The following is a 22,356-nucleotide window of genomic DNA, read 5'->3' on the forward strand; positions in this document are numbered from 1 at the left end:
TAAATAAACCCTTTCCTCCCCAACTTGCTTCTTGGTCATGATGTTTGTGCAGGAATAGAAATCCTGACAAAGACACCACCCCAACCCTGTTATATCTCAATCCTTCCAGTGTTCAAGCCAAGCAGACACCTATGTAAATCAACTTACTAACTGGATTTCCTCACCCCAGACCAAGCATAATGACGCTTATTAATGAGGTTCTTCCATCGTGGGTCCCTGACAATGTGAAGCCTGCAAGATGTATTTGATTCCTTTACATCCTGTTATTGATACTCATTTGCTTCTGAAGAGGACTCAAGTACTAGAGTTAATGAGCAGTATCCTTGTCCATTACTCCCTCAAGGCTTCAGGGCCATATCCCAGCCTTTTTCTCGGGCATCAGAAAGGGATCTTAGAGACCTTGTTTTCACACAGGAGTCATTCTAGGATAATGAAGTGTTAATATATATTCCTACTACAGAAATCTTAGATCAAAATTCCATCAAAGCCTTCAACTTCCTGGCCTATTAGGGCTCCAAGATTTCTCCTCCAAAAGGTCCAAATAACTTAACAGGAAATGCAATACTAAGGATATGTCTTGACTACTCAGGGATGATGACTATCCTCACCTTGAGTCCTGGGCATAATTGAATTTATTCTACCAAGAACAAACAGCTTCAGTCCTTTCGGGGATGGCCAAATTTTGTTAAATTTGTGTTTTTAACTTTGGATTTAAGGCAAAAACCTCGGCCTGTTCCTCACCACCATTGGGTCTCGAGCTCCACCTTTCCCCACCGTGTCCGAGTCCCGCAGCTTCACTTTCACCTCCATCTCTCTATCATACACTCCATCTTTCTCATTTCTACATCACACATTGGTTCCCTGTAGTGGCACCTATATTAGGTACTCAAGTGTCTTTCTTGGGCCATCCCTGGCCTGGCAGGACTGGGGCAGGCACTTGGGTGTCTTTCTTTTGGCCGTCCCAGCCAGCAGAAAATAAAGTACGATTATCCCAAGCCCTACAGTGGAAAATAATTTAAGGGAAGAAGTGACTCCTTCCATGTGGGGAAAGTCTCTACATAATAACTCAACTGTTCTTCCAAGAAGGCTGATTGACTCGGTGAAAATGTCTATCAGGGTCAGTGTTTATTCTGCATATATAACAGCTCTGGAAAGCTTTGTCCTCTATAAATCCATGAGCCAACTTCAAGGGAAAGCACCTAGCCACAGGAGGACGGGCAAATACACTTTACTCATATGCCCTCCTGTGCCAGCTTCAAGGATCTGTTGGCATTTGTAGACACTGTCACTGGTTGGATTGAGGCTGACTAAAGGGAGATGTACCGAGGTTTGACCTTACCTACTCAACACAGGGTGACAACAGGTCACAGGGTGACACATGATGACAAATGCCCATCATTTATATCACAGGTGACTTGGTCTATGTCTATGGCTCTGGAAATAAAATATTATCTAAACTCTGCTTGGAGATCAGTGTCTTCAGGAAAAATTGAAATGACTAACCAAACTATTAAGCAGATTCTAGGAAAGCTTTGCCAAAAAACCTCTGGGGGAAAAAACCAACAACAACAAGTTGTTACCCACCCTTAAGAGTTAAAACAACTCCAAAGTCTAATGCCTGGTTGCCTGGTTCAGCTCCTGGAGTTACTAGGTAGTAGCCCCTTTCTCATAGGAAGTGGTACAGAATAAACTTAAGGTAATCCAGCAAGCCCTACACAACAATGGCAACAAGGTTATACTCAGCCAAAAGAGTCTACCTTGAGAGACTGTGGACCTTAGACTGGGTCCTCCTTAAAATCTAAAAAGACAGACCTATAGGACAGTGGGGTCCTCAATGGAACAGATCCTTCCAAGTGGCCCTAAATGCTGGGGACAGCACACCATGACAAGGGACTGCCCTCAGCAGGCCAGGATAGAGACATCTCAGAAGTCTGGGTCACCTTTTGTAAAAGAGGATGGCTTCTGGGACCCTGAGAAGCAGGAGACACATCCCTCCAGGGGACTTGCCTTCTGAAACAAGGGACTGCCTGCAATAGGCCTGGATGGAGACATCTCTGTAGTTTACAGCAGCTCTCTGTTAAAAACAATTGGTCCCATTTCTCCTAACCTTAGGTCAGCCCTGGACAACGGCTGTGTAGATTTCATTTGTGCGTGACTGCTTTTCAGTTGGCCTTGGTGTGCATAATTATTCTACTATATTTGACTTTCATATTTCTTTCTCCTTCTGTTCTGGTGAATTCTGTGAAATTCTGTTCCTTGATGTGATGATTCTTAAACAATTAAAAATTGAGGCATGGGGCACAGCACAGCACAGTCCTAATGGCTCAGGTGCATGCTGTGTGTTCTCATCTTGGAAACAATGCAATAACTGCACAATGGTAGTTCCAGATTAATGCCTGACTTGCAAAGAAAATTTGAAGAAATTATTAGAAAATGAAATAGAGCCAACAATGGGACCTCAAGAAAGGAAAACGTTATTGAAGTTTTGAAATAAGTTTTGCACAACATTTGAGAGTGGATCCTAGATAAGCAAGTATAGAATGCATAAAATTATATATTAGTCAAAACACTGGGACTCTTAGGCGAGTCATTGTGTGCAATGTGCAGAAGCAGAAAGCTAGCAGAACTACTGAGTTAAGGGTTAACTTGATTCTTTCTGGCCACTGCCTGGCAGCTTTGCCCATGTCATTTATCATTAGAGCTGTACAGGAAAATGCAAGTAGCTCTGAGCTCTGAAGTATATTAAGTTTAAATAATGATGTTTGCAATTATTATTATTTTGGCCACAGGCCTGGGAATAGGGGAAGCTTGAAACTTTGGGGAACAATTGTAATGCTTAATTCTCTGTGAGATATGGTTATTCTTTTGAATTTGATTTGCCAATGATTATACAATGTCTTTTTTTCTACCTGCTTTTGGAATATCAGTAAAAGACTGGGGCAAGAAAAAGGCTGGGGAGCAAGTGGAGAGAGAGTGAGGTGTGTGTGAGGTGTGTGTGAGGTGTGTGTGAGGTGTGTGTGAGGTGTGTGTGTGAGATGTGTGTGTGAGGTGTGTGTGTGAGGTGTGTGTGAGGTGTGTGTGTGAGGTGTGTGTGTGAGGTGTGTGTGTGAGGTGTGTGTGTTAGGTGTGTGTGTGAGGTGAGTGGAGAGAGTGAGAGAGAGAGTGTGAGGAGAAGTGTGTGTGTGTGTGTGTGTGTGTGTGAAAAAGAGAGACCATTAAAGAATGAGTGAAGAGAGAATGTGAGGTGTAGTATGGAGTGTAGTGTGTGTGTGGGAAAGGAGAGTGCATGTGGTGTGTGTGAGATGTGTGTGAGATGTGTGTGAGAGAGAGGGAAATGCTCAGAGGTGTGTAGGAATGTGGGAGTTCGAGAAGAGAAAAGAGCACAAGAGAAAAGTAGAGTGTGCAGGAGAATGCAGAGTGTGTACAGCCTCAAGCTGCGAGTGAGTGAGTGAGAGTGGGGAGAGAGAGGGAGGAGAGAGAGAGAGAGGGAGAGAGAGAGGGGGGGGGGAGGAGAGCAACTTTAAGCCTTGAAAAATCACCTGTCAGTTTGTACCCGAAAAGTACTATGTCTGTTTATTAGGCACCTTCCAGATATCCCTGCTTCCAGTTGAGAACTCTGATCCTGTGTTGAGGCTGGACCCCGACACCTAAATACTCTCTATGATTGACAAACTGTTTGCAGTTAACAGCTGGGTTCATATCTCCAGAATGAAACCAAGGGACATACCGCCCCAAGACCCAGGAGAGAGGCACCCTTGAGCCAGGACGGCTCTAGAGCTTCTCTTGACAAACAGTGTAGCATCCTAAAGACTGGTCTGGGGCTGTTCTGAAGCATGCCCTGCTCTGGATCGCCACGCTCATGCCCTGCTCTGAATCGTAACGCTTCTCTCTACTGAATCGGAATCCTGAGCTAAAGCATGGAGAGCCATGTACTCACAGGAGAATGGGATCATTTCCCCTTCCCAAAGCAAAAATCTGCTTCTGTTTTGGTCTTTGCTTTTTCCAGGAATAGGCGTCCACTGGTTCCTATTTTAACAAGGGGGCTGACCGACCTACCAATCCTCTAATTGTTAACACTTTCTCACCTTGTAGTAACCACCCAAGGAACAACCTTCCCTGAGTGTCTGTATTCTCAGTAATACATGGGAAACGGTCTGCACTAAGGCTCCATATTGAGGTCATGGATACACTCTATGTAATGAGAACACTGGGAAGGTGTGGAGAGACAGTCCTCCACACCTGGGAGAAGAAAAGCTAAGGTTTGACTTTTCAAGTTTTGATGAAACTGACTCATTCCTAGTTGTTCAAAGTTTCCCTGAGCAGTTCCAGTGTGCAATTTGGGTTATTTTTGTAATTGGAAATGCTTTTTTTTTTTTTTTTTTTTTTTTTTAATCTTTCTCTAACAAAATGAATGTCAAAATAACCCAATCACACTCACAGGAGGTAGAGGGTGGGAGGGGTTTGGGACGGAGAGAGGAGGGGGGAGGAGGAAAAGGGGGACAGGATTAGGCATGGGAAGAGACTGGGATGATGTACAGAGGAACAGGAAATTGAACAGAGGTGTGTAGCAATGGGGGAGGGGCACTGGGGGTAGCCACCAGAAACTCCCAGGTGCCAGGGAAGAAAGAGGCTTCCAGGACCCAATGGGGATGAGATTAGCTGAGATGCCCAACAAAGGGGAAGGAGAAACTGTAGAATTAGACCTTATCCAGAGGTTAGGCAAGGCCCCAGGGTAGGGGATGGGGCCACCCACTCATCTCCAAATTGTTTAACCCAGAATTGTTCCTGTCTAAAGGAAATACAGGGACAAAGAGTGGAGCAGAGACTGAAGGAAAGGCCATCCAGAGACTGCCCCACCTGGGGATCCATCCTGCACACAGACACCAAACCTGGACACTATGATGCCAAGAAGTACTTGCTGACAGGAGCCTGATATAGCTGTCTCCTGAGAGACTCTGCCAGAGCCTGACCAATACAGATGCAGGTGCTCACAGCCAACTATTGGTCTAAGCATGGGGAGCCCAATGGAGGAGTTAGGGAGAGAACTGAAGGAGCTGAATGGGTTTGCAACCTCATAGGAAGAAAAACAATATCAACCAACCAGACCCCCAGAGCTCCCAGGGACTAAACCACCCACCAACCAAAGACTACACATGGAGGGACTCACGGCTCCAGCTGCATATGTAGCAGAGGATGGCCTTATCTGGCATCAATGGGAGGAGAGGCCCTTGGTCCTGTGAAGGCATGATGCCACAGTATAGGAGAATGCTAGGTCAGAGAGGTGGGAGTGGGTGGGTAGGGGAGCACCCTCATAGAAGCAGGGGGAAGGGAGATAGGATAGGGTGGTTGAAGAGGGGAAACTGGGAAGGGGGATAACATTTGAAATGTAAGTAAATAAAATATCCGATAGAAAAAAATAGATAAAAAACCAAACAAACAAAACAACCTGAGACCAGTAAACGGAGTGAAGAGATGGTTGTCTTCAAGTTAAACAATCCTGGTTAAAGGCTGCCTGAGTGATTCTAACCTCAGGTCAGGAATTGGGTCCATAGCACTAACGAATCACCATTCATTAGTTACTTTACGAATACGTTAGTCTGTCTGTATTCGTTACATTTCCATTGCTGTGGTAAAATACCATAAGCAAAAGGAACTTATGGAAGTAGTTATTTCAGCTTATGGTTCAGAGGGGGGAGTTCCCAAGGATGAAAGGAGTGGCGATGGGAAGCCAGAGCAGGAAGCTGAGATCCCATCTTCAAAGCAAACACGGGGAGGAGACTGGAAATCTGGCAAGACTATAAGCTCTCAAAGTCTGTGATTTACATCCTTCAGCAAGATTTCGCTGCCTAAAGATTTTATAATTTCCCCCAAAACGGTGCCACCAACTGGAGACTAAGTATTCAAATATCTGACCCTAGGGGGAACAACTTTCCCTTACAATATGATCCATGTAATTAAAGCAGCTGCTGTGTTATGCAGAAACAATTGGAAGTCACTGGGTAAGAGGATTTCTGTCATTCCTGCTGAAGTGTAAGATGAGGAGTCTTACGTCTCCTGGCAGCACTAGGATACCAATTATGATTTGTATCTGAAGTTCCTCACAGATTCTTATGGACAGGGTTTTGTTGTCTGCTGGTGGGCTTTTAAGAAGTGAATCCTAAAGGTCCTGTCCTAGTCGATGGAGTGATCCATTCATGATGGATTCATACTGTGATGGCATTATTGGAAGGTGATTTTTTTTTCAAAGATAGAGGGTAGAGACTTGTTGGGGGAAGTTAGCCCTTGAGTTATCTTGTCTTTTGCTCTTCCTCTACTTCCCAGCTGCCACAAGGTAAACTGTGTTGCTCCATCATGTGACCTCCATGTTCCTGCCCAGAAGCAATGAAACCATTTAACCTTGAAACAAAATCCTGAAACAAATCTTCCTCTGTTTGGATGATACAGGCAATTCATATACAGCAGAAATCATTGTCCTCCCCACTCTGGACACTGGTCATCCAGAGTCAGTGTGTCTGTAGAGCCAAGCTCTCTCTCAATGTTCTGAGCAACAATTTCTGCCCACTCCTTGTTATTTCTGGTTGCTGGCAATGTAGGACTGACCTTCACTCCAGATTTCTTTACTCCGACTTGTCTCTCCACTGTTTGTGACTTCCTCCCTAGATCTCTGTGTCTTCAGACCTGAATGATAGACATCAGTGCCAAGATTAGGGCCCACTCACTTATCGACCATGTTTTAACTTGATTTCTCCTCTAAAGACCTTACTCCAATTTCCATCACATCCGCAGGTGCTGAGAGGGTGGGGTGGGATTTAGACCAGTTTAGAGAGAGGACATAACTCAAGTGAAAACAGGTGACAGGATGTTTACTGGGTGCCATCAGCACAAACCTTCAGGCCTAATTGCTGGGAATCTATGGGTTAGAAATGCTGGGATCTATGAGTTAGAAATGCTGGGAATCTATGGGTTAGAAATGCTGGGATCTATGGGTTAGACATGCTGGAATAATCTATGGGTTAGAAATGGTGGTGTAACCCGCGCTGGTGTAGGGGTGGGGTGTGGGGGAGGGTGAAGCAAAAGGACCATGAGTTCAAAGACAGCTTGAGCCAAGGCTGGGGCTATAGCTTGGTGGGAGAGCAATTGGCTAAAATTTGTGAGGTCTTGTATTTTACCCCTAGCACTGGTAAATACATCATTACATGTTCATTTTAAAAGTGTAAATACTTTTGCTTATATAGTAATGTGTAATGTGTTTTACTCCCTCTGGTATTCGGCTCTCTGTGCATGTGTGTGTGTGTGGGGGGGGTGGTTCTGTTTTCTTGTGGTGCTGGGGACTAATTTTATACACACACACACATACACACACACACATACACACAGCATCACACATGCTTTCTACCTTTGTGGAGGGCTCCTCCAGGGTGTGCCTCATTCTTTCTATTTCCAGTACATCCAATAAGAGGCAAAGGACCAGAGAGGCAAAACCAAAACCACCAGGCCAAAAAGTGCAAGTACTGTTGTAGGCAGAGAAATTCGAGGAGGAGGCCCTGTCTGGAGCACTGATGTGAAATGCACAGCCTAATTCCTGGAGCTGTTAGAAGCTGCTTTCCCAAGGGAGACACAAGGGTGCTGGGCAGGAGGGGGAGGGGGAGTCTAAGGTTCTCTGCAACTGCAGAGTTTCAGAACAGGACAGGCCAATTCAAGGTTTCGTGGTGTTTATAGTGCGTAAGATTCCATGAATTAAAGACAGAACAGTGAATTGTTTTTTAAAATGACATTTACATGATGGAAGAATGTAAACAACCAATTCTTAAAGTAGCTTTGCCAAGCCGAAGAAACGAAAAGGTCAGTATGCGTAAATCTTCACTTTGTGGACCTCCTTGTCCTCGCACTCCCTCTGTTTGTTGTAGTAGTAGAAAGTATTGTCCCTCCGCTGAAGTTTCTTCACGTATCCTGTCTCTGGCCAACGGTCAACCTGCACCAGAAGGAGGAGAAGACAAATGAATTCCACAGGTGTGATTCTATGTCCTGTTTCACCATCAAACAACTTGCATCAAAAATGAAAATCCGCAATTAAATTTTAAAACACTTGCGCTCTTGAAGCATGAAGTACACACATAACACAAACCTCAGTTTCCAGCCTTGTCCTGAGAACTCGTATTTAGCACTCGAATTGAGTGCTTCTCTTTAGAATCCAGTTTCAAGGTTTTAGTGTCTACACTATGGCCAAGACATATGCCAAATAAATCAAAATTCATTGTTCTTATGTTTCTAAGTGATTCAAAACACTGTAATTTCTAAATTGAAAACTCCAGGGGGCACACTGGGAGTGAGTCTAGGGCTCCTGCTCAGACAGCTATTGTGGATCATTGGCTTCAGAGGCATGGACTAAAGAGGTTCTCCACCTGTGGGTCGAGACCCCTTTCACAGGGGTCAAATGTCAGATATCCTGAATATCGATGTTTACTTCACAGTTCATAACAGCAAAGTTATAGTTATGAAGTAGCAATGAAAATTATTTTATGCTTGGGGGTCACCACAGCATGAGGAACTGTATTAGAGGGTCGGAGCATTAGGAAGGTTGAGAACCACTGGACTGGAGGAAGCTGCTCGACTTGAAGAGACAGCTATGCATTTCCAACCAAGCTTCAAGTTCAACACTTAGCCCAATTGTTGGTGGAAACTTGAAAGCAGTCCTGAACTCCTTTCTTCTCCCTGCTATTCTTTGTTCCGTTCCTCTGGTGTGTTTGATCTCTCATGTGCCATGAATTGTATGTTCTTTCTGTTTTCTCTCCAGTTTCAGTGCTATGCTTTCTTGACCAGGTTGATGTATGGTGGGTTTGTTGTGTGGGTTTGCTTCAGACAGTGTTTCATGTAATTTGCTGTCTGCACTACACTGCTCAAGGATGATCTTGGACTTCTGATCTTCTTGCCTCTGACTGGGAATTATAGACATATACCGGCATGCCCAGTTTAAATGGTGCTGGGAATAGAACCCAGGGCAGGGCAGCTTTGTGTGTGCTAGGCAAGCAGTCTACTAATTAAGCCTCATCTCCGGACCCAGTGTGTGTGTGTGTGTGTGTGTGTGTGTGTGTGTGTGTGTGCACACGTCCCCTTTTAGGAACTTGTCAAGTCTCAAGAAATAACTTCTCTTTGGTTCATAACTTACCACAATGTATTTTAGGATCCAGTGTGTTCATATTATTAGCACAAATTTTCTTTCTGAATTTTGTTCCATGTAACTTATCATTATCAAAAGTCCAAACCAGATTTTGTAAAAATCAAGCCCTTTTCTCCACTACCACTCCAGAGTGGCAGTGTTCCTTCTCACGTTGCTCTTATAAATCACAGCTTGCAATGGGAAAAGATGGTGCCCGCTGCTTGGGGAACTGTGTCTGTTTTTTTCTGCCAATATTCCTCTTTTCCTTTTTCTTCTCTGTTCCTTTCACCTGTCTTTGAGACAAACTCTCCCTATGTAGCCCAAGCCCGAGACCCTCAAACCTAATATCCTATCTCAGCCTACACAGCACTGGGACCTCAGGCATGGGCCACTAGGCATGGATCTAACATTTTCTCTCCCATGGCTTATTTCTGTGTCATTAGAAACAGACCCCCGCTCGTCTGATCAGTGTGGCAGGTCCAGCGTGGCATTTCCCTAGGAAAATGGCAAATGTTTCTGTTACTGAAGTCAAAGCTGCTATCAGCAGGACAGGGGAATGCCCTCAAGATGCTGGGATAGCTTCTTAATCTCCTTACAGGTTCCAAAGACAACTGTGTTGTTTATAAACAGTGCACTAGATCTTCAGAACATTTCAAGGCCACCTGATAAGCATCAACTGGAAGGTTATTCTGGAGGGAAAAATTCATGGTAGGACAGGTAGATGGTCAAGTACGGAGGTACCCAATGGTGTGAGTAATGTAGCTTGGTATCCATTAATGTAAAATTAGTTGATTGTAGGTGTAGCTACAGTGGATAGGATGCTTGCATCTGTAATCCCAGTGCTTGGGAAGCAATGGTAGGAAGACCAATCCAAATTTAAGGCTCTCATCCATGTACTGAATTCAAGGCCAGCTTTGGCAACAGAGTGGGATCTTATCTCAAGAAACAAAACAAAACAAAAACAAAACAACTGAAAAAAAAAAAGGAAAAGAAGAAAATAATATATGTAGCTCTTTTCTAATTCAGTCCAGATATGCAGAGGGGAAATGACATTTCACTACAAACTGAGCATGTGATAATAGAGCTCCCAGAGTAAGAAAAAAGACTGTTTTCATGGTCTATGAGAAAGACTCATGTGTGTGAGAACTCTGTAGTTCAGTAAGAGTGAGTGTGCCCAGCCAAGGGACCACATTGCAAAGACTTGTGTGTGCGCCCAACCAAGGTCAGTGAGTATGAGTGTGCCCAGCCGAGGGACCACATTTTGCAGACTACCTGCATAGGCTTTAATTTCCCTCTCTTCAAATGAAGGTTGTCAGAGAACTCCCTTCAGTTACGTTTTGTTACTGTCATTAAAATACATTTCACTATCCAAGAATGCTTATCAAAAGCAAAATGTTTATCAAAACAAATGGGTTTATCAGCTTACATATAAAAAGCAGTAAAGTTTACCATGGCAACTTGTTTCACTTGTTTATATTCAATTTCATCCCGATATCCTGCTTGTTGAAATCTGTACAGATTTTCTATTTCCTCTGACCATTTCTTGGCACGACTTATTGATTTTGGTTTCACGTCAGAAGTAGCCATGGCTACAGAGGCTTTATTAGCAATTATTTCTGAAAGAAGTTAGAACAATATTAATAGGTAACACAATGATTATAGTTTTCAAGACCTTTAGAATGAACAAAAATGAGAGAGAGAGAGAGAGAGAGAGAGAGAGAGAGAGAGAGAGAGAGAGAGAGAGAGTGAAACAGAGAACCTCAGAGTGAACACTTCACATTTTAACATTCATTTCCAATACTGTTATTTTGGGGAAACAAACCGATACACCTAAACTACTTCTAAACCTTGGAAGATACACAAGATACACAGAGAATAGTTAATTTCATCATCAAATAAAAGTGCATTTGGAGTTAATTAGTAGTGTTCTAATGTTCCCATTCTGAGGCTGAGCAGTAGATAGTGTACATTTAAGAAAACATACTGTCATTTCTATCTGCTCAATATATTGTCAAAATATTCTACCATTATTCCATTGATTTATATTCTCACTCTCTTCCTCCTACTCATCCCTCCTTTAAAAAAAGAATGTGAAGACAATCATTCTCATTAAGGTATGGTGATGGACGGGAGGTCAAGGCAGCAGGATCCAGGGTAAGGACATCCTGGGCTGCTTACAAATCAAAAGAGTAGACACTCTTCTCTTTCAATTCCCTTTCTTGCTCCTGAGACACCCCATCTACTTTTAGGTTTCTGAGGACATCGTAACCTATTTTCTTTGGTCACAGTGTTACACTGTCCTCTGGTAGGCCAAATGGGAAGACAACTGCACACATCCCACACTCGTTGCTTGGCTGTTGTGTTAGATCATTGACTTAATGACCCAAGTGGTTACTGCTGGCCTAGGACATTCAGCTATTCAAGTCTAGTTCACATTAATTATCCTCTTACCAAACTTCTACTGCTGACTTTTCACCCTGATCACTGGGGTTGAACTAGAGACCTTTTAAGTGCTAGCTTAGCAAATATTATACCATTGAGCTACATGCCCAACACCACAGCTAGCTTTTCAAAGATATTGTCTTATATTTGTTTTTCTCAAATACCTATTTTGTTACAAAAAATATTCAACCCAGAGTTTTCTCCATGATTGCTTGAATCCCTTCTTTAAACCTGTATCTTTTGTCTAAAACATAAAGAAGTTTGTCAGTTCATAAATAAGTTCCCAGAAGGGAATTTATGTATTTTTCATTGACTGTAACAAATTCTCATTAGGTGAATTTATTTAAAATGCCAATAAAAACATTAAAATGCAATGATAGAAAAGATAAAAATCATCCTTTCATCAATTAGAAATATCCCTCCTTGCCACTGGATGATCATTCTCCCAAACATACAATAAATCAGGAGTGTATGAGCAGACTCATAACAGATGCCTTTACAAATGCATTAAATTTACTTTTGTGGAGGGAAAAATAGGAAAAGGAAAACAATACAGACTTGCTGCATTTCCTTGAATATTTCCTCAGTGTGAAAAATGTAGCCTACAAGTCTCTTCTCACAGTTAATAAAAGAGAGAGAAACCATCAGGAGGCAGAGCCCTTGGCTTAGCTCTGAGTATCAGTCACACACAAGTATAAACGATTGGCCTAGGAAAGTATTTGCCTAAGCTCCTCCTATAGTCTCTAGACTTTTGTTACATTTCTTACACTATTACATCCTAAATAGAAAGCTGTTTACATTCTATTTGCAAATAGAATGAGTAGAACAACCTTTGGCTTAGCTCCAGATTTAAATTAATTTAAATGAAATGAGTTGTATAATTCCAATTCTGATGAAATCAGTGACATGCCAGACAAATCATTAGTATTGCTTTTGAAATTTTTTTCCAGTGTGCAAATTGACACGCACTTTGGTTAGATTAGAGAAAATGAAGGTTTTTGTTGGCATGTGGGTTTTAAACTTTTGCCTCTCAGTTGATCTTGATTCAGGCTCGTGTTGTATTTTATTGATTTCATTGTTACAGCATTGTAAGGATTTTGGAAAGCCTGACAAAACAGCCAGTTTCTTGTTTTGTAATTCCCTTCATTTCATTGTGAAGCCCCTCACATCATCAGTATACTACCCACTAGCTATGACTAACAAGTGCGTTAGACATATGCTGTAGAGCTTGGTTAACCTCCTTATATAAGAAAGATGAATTACATATATGAAAATATGATGTGAAGAATCACAAGAAAGAAAAGGGTGGAGTCACTATACTAAAAATACATTCAAACTGGGTGTAGTGGTGTGTATATTTAAACCCAGCAATTGTGGGGCAGAGACAAATCTTTGTGAGTTCAAGGCCTGCTGCTCCACATAGGGAGTTCCATCCAGGACAGCCAGAGCTACATAGTAGGGTCCTTTGTCTCAAACACAAAACAAAACAAAACATAACCAGTCAAGTGGCTAGAGAGTGGCTCAGGGGTTACAAGTTTTTAATAGTCCTTACAGAAGGCTTCCTTTCTCTGCACATAGCAAGTGCTCCCGATCATCATCACCGCCCTCTGCTGGCCCCTTGGGTGCTGCGCTCAGTTGTACTTGGGACTCAGACACGCATGAATACTTCATTAGAAACAATATACAATAATAAAACCTTTTAGAATACTCAGAATTGCCGTGTTTTTCTAAAGAGGGAGTTAGTGGCTGAACGGCTCTTGTGCTTCTGCAGATAAAGCATTTTTCCCCGCCTCAGGGCAGGCAGGGTCACAGGGCTCAGTTTGCTTCCCCACCATGCTTACTCTAGGCTTAGCTGTTTGATGTATAACAAAATACTTTGACTTGTTTGTATCATTCAGAAATATTCTCCTGAGGGTCACGCCAGGGGCGCCACGTCCCTTTGAGGTTAAGCTGTTAAGTTAGCTATGCATATAGAAATACTGTTATGAAAGAGGAGGAAGACACTACCTTCAGTTGAAGTTACAGGACATTACTGTTTTTCTAAGTAGGAGTACCCTCCCACCTTAAAGACACAATCAGACATTTGAAAATTGAATGTGAATCTCACTGTAGCGGAAAAAGTAAATTTAGTACCTGCGGCAACTATGCTATGATGCAAATTTTACTCTTTCTAGCTATTAAAAACAATGAGAACCAAAAATGAAGTGAGCCCTGTGAACTGAAGTTCCCTGAAGCTACTTGTGCTGGAGATCTGCAGACTCAGTCATCTGGGAGCATCCGTGGGTGCTTGATAGCCATCTACTCTCAATCCCTGGGTCTGACCTATTTATGACTTGGAGGGAAAACTATCAGATTGTATTATTTAGTAGACTACTAGTTCTGCCAGTCCTAAAGATAAGAATTTTACTTCAAAAATCTGCAGAAGCCATCACCCTGCTCTGTCCTAACCTGCCTGTCTCACGTTCTTACCAATATAATTGGCAAATGCATTATGACTGTGGTAGTTATTCATATCACTTCATGCTGTTCTTAGGGTGTCGATGACTCCAAACAAGAATAAATGCCATAAAGCAATCAACTTTATCTACCACGCTGGCTTTAAAAACATAAACGTGTGTAAAATGTGTGTGTGTGTGATATAAAAAAAAGGGGGGTGGGGAATGTCAGAACACACTCAAAAGAATGTCACATGGTGAGCCATGCCTTGGAACTGAGAGAGAAGCTCCAGGAAAAAAGACAGAGGGCCTTTTACATCAGGCACATTGTGTTCCCTGGATTGTTCTTGGACCTGATTTCATGCCTCCTGTGTTAAATTTTTACATTCAGTTTATAAGATCTGTTTATCTGTGCCTCCTTCAGTGACAAACAATTGCATTCAATTTATAAGACAACTTCCTGGGTGTTGGGACATAGCTATAGAACCCAATCTGATGAAAACATATGCTGAAGTGTTGTCCTCAATGTACCTGAATCTGGACATGGCCTTCTGCCATGCTTTCATGCCTTCCCAGACATAATCTATACTACATGCCAGGCAATTGTGTTTAAATTGCTCTGTCCTGAAATAGTTCTGGGAAAGGGCTGCTCTGTTTATTTACATAAACTTATGTGCTTACTCTTGTTTATTTACACGATTTTCTGATCATGTTTTTCTGAACTCAAATGACCTTGCTTGAATCACTGCTTTCTTTATTACATGTATGTATAAAGGTACACTGAAACTGAAGGCATCTACAGCATTAGACTGTATTCCATTCCTTCTCTAAGATCTTCAAGTCCCAGGTCTGCACAAGGTAGTGAAAGTCAGCACCCAGGAACTGAGCCAAAGCCAAACATCCCTAAAACCATTAAAACTGCACAAACTGTGGCGGAGTTATTGACCTAGCATGCTGGGACGGAAGCAGGTCTGCACTGGGTGGTCTGGGCAGTGAAGGAGTTCAGCAAGACTGGTGTGCATCCCACCACACTCGACGCTTCAGGAAGTGGTTTTTGAGTCTCCACCAAGGTATTTTTATCATATTCTTCTTCAATTCAGTGGAATCTTCTCGAACTCCTTCAACACATCCCATTGGCAGGTTACAGACAGATGAGTAAGAAAGTCACAATTGAGGAGCCTGTGCAGATGAGCCTCAGCGTCAGTGCAAGTCTGCTGCACCAACTCCTGCTAAACTTATAGTGTATGGAGGGAGCTAATGGGCAAAGAGCTCCAGAGACTTCAGGAGGCAGAGGCTCATCTCGGAATGCGAAGCTGAAAACCGTGGGCAAGGCCAGCCCTGGCTGTGCTGCTGGAACCTCTTTCTGATAAGGGTGCTCATCACTGCTTCTGGATTGGTTGGTGTAGCTGAATTTAGAGCTAATAGTCTGAACGGGTTGCACAAAAACAAAAACAAAAACAAAAAACCCAGGAAGAATGAAAAACTAGTGCCTACAGTGAACGGTGAGAATCTTACCCATGGGCATTATTATTATGCTAGAGACTTGATTTGTAAAATTCCAGGCAGGAGATTTGTGTACAGACTTTGACACAGGGTTTCATATTGTCTAAACAGGGTCTTGAACTCCCTGAGGATGAACTTGAACTTCTGATCCTCCTGGCTTCATCCCCTAGAACTGGGATTTCAGATGTTTGTATCACACCTGGTTTTATGGGATGCTGGTATCAATATATACCAGTAAGTTGGGGGCCATTATTAGTTGTCTTCTTCTCTGGCTAATGGTCAGGCATGACACTTCTTTAAAATGGCCATTCCCTCAAATTCTTTAGTGAAGTCTTTTTAAAAAATCTTTTTATGTTATTGCCTTTTATAATGAATGGGTGAATTTGAAATGTTTTAAAATTCATAACTGCAAAACAAGACTAACCTTAATGGCATAAGATCTAAACAATATAAAAATATTGATACTTCAATATTTAATCTGTTTTCCAGAAAAAGAGAATTCTCAATCTTTTGTGAAAGATATAACTTTTTCATTAATTTTTACTCTCTAAATAAAATTATACAATAAAACACCCTTAATTTCTATCACACATATGTGTACCACTAAAAACAGGAAATGGCAATGCTTGAATGTCTACTTTTTAGAAACTGAATTTCATTATGCACTATTAAGGGTTATGTGTGTACTGAAAAAATATCCCATCCATCTTAAGTCCCTGACATTAAGTTCTACTGTAACAGTAGTCACCTATGATGGTGTCAGCTACCTCAAGCTCTCTTCCTTCAAACAGCTATTCAGAAACCGCTACAAAAACGCAGCTCAGAAACTCTTCATTTGGGCCCACAGGGTAACTAATAGGAGGCTTCCTTTGCCTTGGTCTTACCTAACCTTTTTACTTTGGGTCAGAGGAATGCCTAACTGCACAGGGATGGTAACCATCCAATCACGGTCTGTCTATCTAAACTATCTCACCAAAGCTGAAGATTTAAGGGAGCCAAGAATTTGAGAAATCTTAGATTTCCACCAGGTGCCTTGCAGCATCAGAGTTGATACCATAGGGGCAGAGGGCACTACAGCCTGGGTCTTTCATGCCGTTTAGTTTCTTCCTCTAAAGCTTATATCAGCACCCTAAACACAAACCTGGGGTCCCCGAACCTTTTTCCTTATTACCGTCACTAGTGTGCCACGTTAATTATCTCTTTCTCTACTTTTCACGTCGTGTCATTGTCTCCTTAATTGGTGTATTTGGAATGGGTGGGCTGAGCCCAGCGTGCGGTCGCTGAAGCATTTGCCTTGTAACCCCGAAATTAGATAACATGCCTAATTATCCAACCCCCAATTCCTCACCTTATATCATTATTAGTGCTCCTAGCAGGTGGCAGGACCCCTTTTTTAAACTACATGTAAACCTTGGTCGAGATAAGGAACATACTAGGACTGTATTCTGAACTCACTTCTCACATTGGGTCCGAACATCTTTTTCTGAACACAGTCCTCACACCCACCGGGTGTTTGTTTTAAAGACGAAAGTGCCTCCCGCCCCCAAGCTCTCCCTTCCGATCTGTCCAACGTCTAGGTGTGCCTTGTGTAAAGCCACTCCGTAAAAGGGGTCTCACAGCTAGCGTGCTGTCTGCCAAAACCACTTTCTTTTTGCCATAAATCACTATGTCTGTAAGGTACGGTCTGCCCGGAAGAAGCTGAACTAGAGACAATCCTCTGAACCCTAGCATCATATGGCTACACAGTAGCCAACTTGGGGAGGCGGAAAACTTAGCAGGGTAGCGGATCCATCCGTGAAGGAGATCCGCCCTAAAAGAAAGAGAAAAAAAAAACTCAGGTACCAGGGCGGCCGGGCGGAAGGGGCGGGCCCTGAGCTCCTGGGGCGGGGCCGAGCCCGGGGCGCGGCGGTCAGGGCCCGGGTCCTCGCTGCGCATCCGCTTAGGTCCGGCTCCCGCTATGCGCGGTTACCCTCGTTCAGCGGGCCTCGCAGGAGGGTGCAGCGGTGCTCGTGTTCTCCACTCGGGATCTTGGGCTGAGACAGCCAGAGGCCAACTGCTGCAGCCGGTACAACCGGCGCGTCTCCTAGCAACGCAGGGACGCCGCCCGGCCGGCCCGAGGGAGCGAGCCAAGCGCAGTTTTCTCTGGCCCCGCCTCCCGCTTCTGGGTCTCTGTGCGCATGCGCCAGGGCTAGGCTGGGCAAAGACGTCCGAGTTCTCTGCCGAGGGAATCCTCGGGTGGGCGCTGTTTGCTGCTGTTCGCTGTACTAAGAGTTTGAGAGAAGAGGGATCGTACAGGTTCTGAATACTGATAGAAGATAACATAGTGTGTTTGGACGCCAGGAATCCATCCAGCATGGTGTCTGGTAATCACTAAAGGAAATACAATCTCTAGGTTTATTTGCCCATTAGTATCCAAACTGATAGTTAATATATCACCTATTTCGGTGAAAAGAGATTCAAGATCGGTGAGTTGAGAGCCTTGATGATTGTCTAATAATAAATCGAGGGTGAAAGGGAAAAGGACAACGCCAGGTCTTTGAGAAGCCCCAGAACCAGTAGTTAACAATGCAGGGATTTCGTGAGCTAGTTGTTAAACGCAAGCCATATTTTTTACAGATTACATTCTGCAAAGTTCTAGTTAAAGGTGTCATTAAGCGGTTTTAAGTTAAAAAAAAAAAGAGGTTTTAAGTTAAAAAAAAAAGATGGATCTATAACTTTAATTTCCTTCGACAAGATGTATCTCTGAAATTTAGACCTGTCTAAACAATTTATATTCCATTTCCATACAAAGGAAACTCTACTTCCACATTTCCCCATTGACTAGCTGTTACCCACAATCCTCTATTTCTATTATTCCATCCATCAGCAAGACCTTTTGGCTTTAATAGCTCCCACACAAGTCCAAAAAGCCATCTGTAAGCCACCACACTAATTCCCAACCTCGATCCCCACCCCCATAGCTTGTTCTCTTCCACAACAGTCAGCACAAGCCACTTAAAACCTAAATCAGATTATGTCAATCTTGGGCTTGGACTGTGACCCTGTAATAGCTTTCCATTTTATCCACAGTAAACAAACAAACAAACAACCAAGAAGACAACAAAAGCTTCAGAGGTTTATAAGGCCAGTAAAGCCATGAAATTTCCATACAACTCTTACAAGTTGGTTGTCTTCCTCTGTAATCCTGCGTCACTTTGCTCCATCCATATCTAGCTGAACAGCTCCTAGCGTGCAGTAAGTGTGAATGCAGCATTCTTAGAGTGGGGAAATATACTTCACCCTCACATTGCCGCCGCTGCTGCCCAGATGCTATGAGCAGGAAAGGCGAGGTAGCTCTGAGGGAGGCGCTTCAGAACACAGTGGCCTTGAACTGAAGTCTGGACTCTGCTTACTGACAACACCACCTTGTGAAATTTACATAGCAAGGTAACCACTAAGAACCTGCCTGCCAGGGCTGCTACGAGACAGAAATACCAAGCACAGAACACTTCGGACAGCATCTAGAACTACCCAAGTGCTGGTAACACATTTTACTAGATAGGCATTCTGTGAACAGGGTTCTTTGACTACTTCACACTACGGCTTAGTGTTCAGGTCAGGAGCTGTAACATAATAGAGAGCAGATGAATATTTGTTGAACAAGTAAGTGAGTTTTGATTGTCAGATTTCCTAGAGTAGGGCAGTGGGCTTTTTGCCTCCTTACCTGAAATCTCCATAGTATCCTACATACAGATTTCATGCATGTAAACAAGGAACCTTTTTTAAAAGTCTATGTGTGTATGTGCACACGTGTGCACGCGTGTGCTGTGTTCTTGTACATGCATGCCCATGTCTGTGTCTCAGTGGGTATGTGCACCTGTGTACAGATGCTTATGCAGGCCAAGGGTGTTGGATCCCCTGAGACTAGAATGACAGGTGACAACCGAAGTTGGTGTCTCTGCAAGAACAGTACAAAGTCTTAACTACTAAGGAGTCTCTCCAGTCCTACACAAAGTCCTTCAATTATATCCACCCCACCTCTCCCTCCCCAGTGCTAGGATCAAAGATTGTGCCATCACACCTGCCAGACTCACTTTTAAACACAAAGCACACACTCCACATTACACAAGCTGTCATGGCACACAATACTGACAAACACTGCTTGAAGTACCTTAAAGAACTACATTATTTTTGCTGTACATGCATTTTTTTCTTACATAGAAACAATGGCTTAGTTATGGAAAGCAAAGACAACATATCCCTACCATTATCCTTCAGCACGTAAGTATTGAAATTAATATATGAATGGATTGTATTGTGTTGGAATGTTTAATTTCCAAGATTGTCCTTTAAGATGCTGATTTGAGCTTTATAAAAAAAATCAAATTGCTGGGCATGGTGGTACATGCTTTTGAGCTCAGCATTCTGGAGGCAGGGGCAGGCAGATCTGAGTTTGAGGCCAACCTGGTCTACAGAGCAATGCCCAGGATAGCCAGAGCTACATAGAGAAACCTTACTTCAACAAACAAAAACAAAATGCAAAACAAACAAGCAAAATCAAATTTGCTTGAAAATAGAACAGAATTTTCAACAATTTCTGAAATGGTTGTAAATATCCATCCGCCATTTTGTTTGTTGTCCTATATTGTGTCTGAGCACAGATGATTATAAAATTTGTATCAATCGGACTGGAGAGATGGCTCAACAGTTAAGAACATGGACTGCTCTTCCTAAGGTCTTGAGTTCGATTCCCAGTGACCACATGGTGGCTCGCAACCATCTGTAATGGGGTCTCTTCTGATGTGTCTGAAGACAGCTACAGTGTACTCATATACATGAAATAAATAAATCAACTTTAAAAAAATTAGTATCAATCAACTCTAAAAAATGCTAGTTATTCTGCATCCTGAAGCACTAAATACTGTCAAGATTTCATTCTTTCTGTAAAAAGAAAACAGGCTTGCACATCCATTAGTAGACAAACTTGTTTTTTAAATATATGTATATCAAAGACTTATTTTTAAATAGATCTTTTTAGGACTTATTATCATCAACTTTTTTATTTGTATGCCTGTTTTATATACTTATGTGTCCAGTGTTGTGTAAAACTTCTCAAAGGAAAAGGGGTCTCAAACAGAAAATGTTCAGTCATAAGAATACAAGTATGCGTATTGCTTACAATGGTAACTTGATTCTCACAATTATTTCCTTCTGTATACATTGTAAAGAGAAAAGAAGTGAACAAGTAAATAAAACTATGAATCTTAGTTTGCCTTGCCTCTGGAGGAGCTCCAACTTCTGAGAAATTCTGTAGACGACCAGACTCAGTGCAGAATTTATTGTCCTGTATAGACAACCCATCCACAGCAATTATCCTCCCATAGTCTAGGAAAAGTCAAGGCTTTACCAGTACTACTGTGGTGGAATGTATAAGTTGGTGCATATGTCTAGAGCACTTCCCTTTACTTCCCTTCTTCCCTGCTTTCTCTTCATGAAAATCTGAATGTGAACAGAACCGGGCATTATGACTGCAAGAATAGCCAGATGTTCTCTGACTACGGCATTCTGATCCCTCTGCTCAGAACTTACTCCTGGCCTCATTAATTCCTTGTGATCCCTTCTATCTCTGTGAAAATGTTCTTTGCCATATTCTTCAACTTTGTGGTTTTTCAAATGTGGTGAACTCTGAGGGCACATCAGAGTTAGCTGTGTAACCACTGTGGACAGAGAAACCTCATCTTAAAGGGGAAAAGAAAATTTATTCTGGGGCCATTTTTAATAACATTGGGGCTGGAACAAAGATTTGGGCCATCCTAAATTCCATATTCCAACAAGGAAAGAGTTTCACAGTTTTATAGAAGAATGTCATAAGTCAAATTATATTTAAAATATAGTGTACATGAGAGAGGCGGATACAGCAAAGATGAGGACACTTTTCTATAGGCCCAAGATGCTATCTGATGACATTCTTAGCTTTTGCGTTGGGGGAAAATAGTGGTCTGCTAAACTAATAGATTCCAAAAGGTTTTCATCTGTAAGTCATAAGATGTTAGTTCCAACAGAGACGGACAAGGAATGGCTATTCCCAAGGGCTAGAACTAACTCAGGATATGATAATTTGCCTCTGGATCTGCAACATTCTAATCTCTCCACAGTACTGAACCCAGTGGGTCAGTTTTTGCACACACTGCTTCTTTTCAGTTTTCCTGTCCACCTCCACAAAGCTTGCCAAAGTATTCTGCATAGCAGGGTTTGGAGGTTCCAGTTGATCAACAGTGCTGAGTGTCTGAGGAGAACTTGCTAGGAAGGAGACAATAAATGCCACTGACCAAGTCTTTGGTGGATCTTAATACGATTACTACACACTTTCCCACGGCCCCCCCCCCCCCAATCCTCTCCTTCTGTCTCTTTATATATCCTTCTGAATTCCTCAAAATACAGCTCCAATGATTACTGGAGACCAGCAGATCAATGGAATCTTTACTTCTTTTTCCTCTCTAAGAATCTATGTCTGAATTGTAGCCTTCAAAATATAGTTAGCTTATGTACAGAAGAGGGAGCAACTACCAACGGAATCTATTAACCAAGAGTCAGAGGCAATGACTCATCCAATCCTCGTCGTTATCCCATAAAATACAAATTGGGAGAACATTTTAAAAAAGTGAAAAGAACTCCATCTTCAATAGATCTGTGGAAATGCAAGGCAATATGGTTAAGAAAAGGGAAGCTCTCTGGCCTCCATTCTCCGCTGTGTTTCATTTCCTGCCTTGGTTCCTCCACAGATGCGAGAAGATTTGCATCGTGCAACAAACACTTTTGGTATCATTTCTTGCTTTCTGG

General features: G+C 42.5%; 1 protein-coding gene across 2 annotated transcripts; it reads right to left on the minus strand.

The window, feature by feature from the left end:
* Positions 1–7,756: 7,756 nt before the first annotated feature.
* On the minus strand, positions 7,757–21,046 carry Meig1 (meiosis/spermiogenesis associated 1). Of its 2 annotated transcripts, none has more exons than XM_031359535.1 (3): positions 20,795–21,046; positions 10,607–10,773; positions 7,757–7,972 (listed from the first exon to the last, which is right to left on the minus strand). In XM_031359535.1, exons 2-3 carry the CDS (start codon positions 10,742–10,744, stop codon positions 7,844–7,846), a joined length of 267 nt encoding a protein of 88 aa, XP_031215395.1. In that variant the 5' UTR covers positions 10,745–10,773; positions 20,795–21,046; the 3' UTR covers positions 7,757–7,843. The 2 variants fall into 2 exon arrangements, with proteins under 2 accessions (XP_031215395.1, XP_031215394.1); XM_031359534.1 differs by lacking the exon at positions 20,795–21,046 and adding an exon at positions 17,380–17,672.
* Between the last annotated feature and the right edge of the window lie 1,310 nt (positions 21,047–22,356).

Source organism: Mastomys coucha, unplaced genomic scaffold (assembly GCF_008632895.1).
Source record: "Mastomys coucha isolate ucsf_1 unplaced genomic scaffold, UCSF_Mcou_1 pScaffold7, whole genome shotgun sequence".
NCBI lineage: Eukaryota > Metazoa > Chordata > Mammalia > Rodentia > Muridae > Mastomys > Mastomys coucha.

What these genes read in the sequence shown, in the direction of transcription:
- Meig1 (XM_031359535.1), bottom strand. Translation starts at nt 10,744, where the DNA reads ATGGCTACTTCTGACGTGAAACCAAAATCAATAAGTCGTGCCAAGAAA. An exon ending in AAGTGAAACAAGTTGCCATG is followed by an intron (nt 7,973 to 10,606) that starts GTAAACTTTACT and finishes CTTCTGGTGCAG; the next exon opens with GTTGACCGTTGGCCAGAGAC.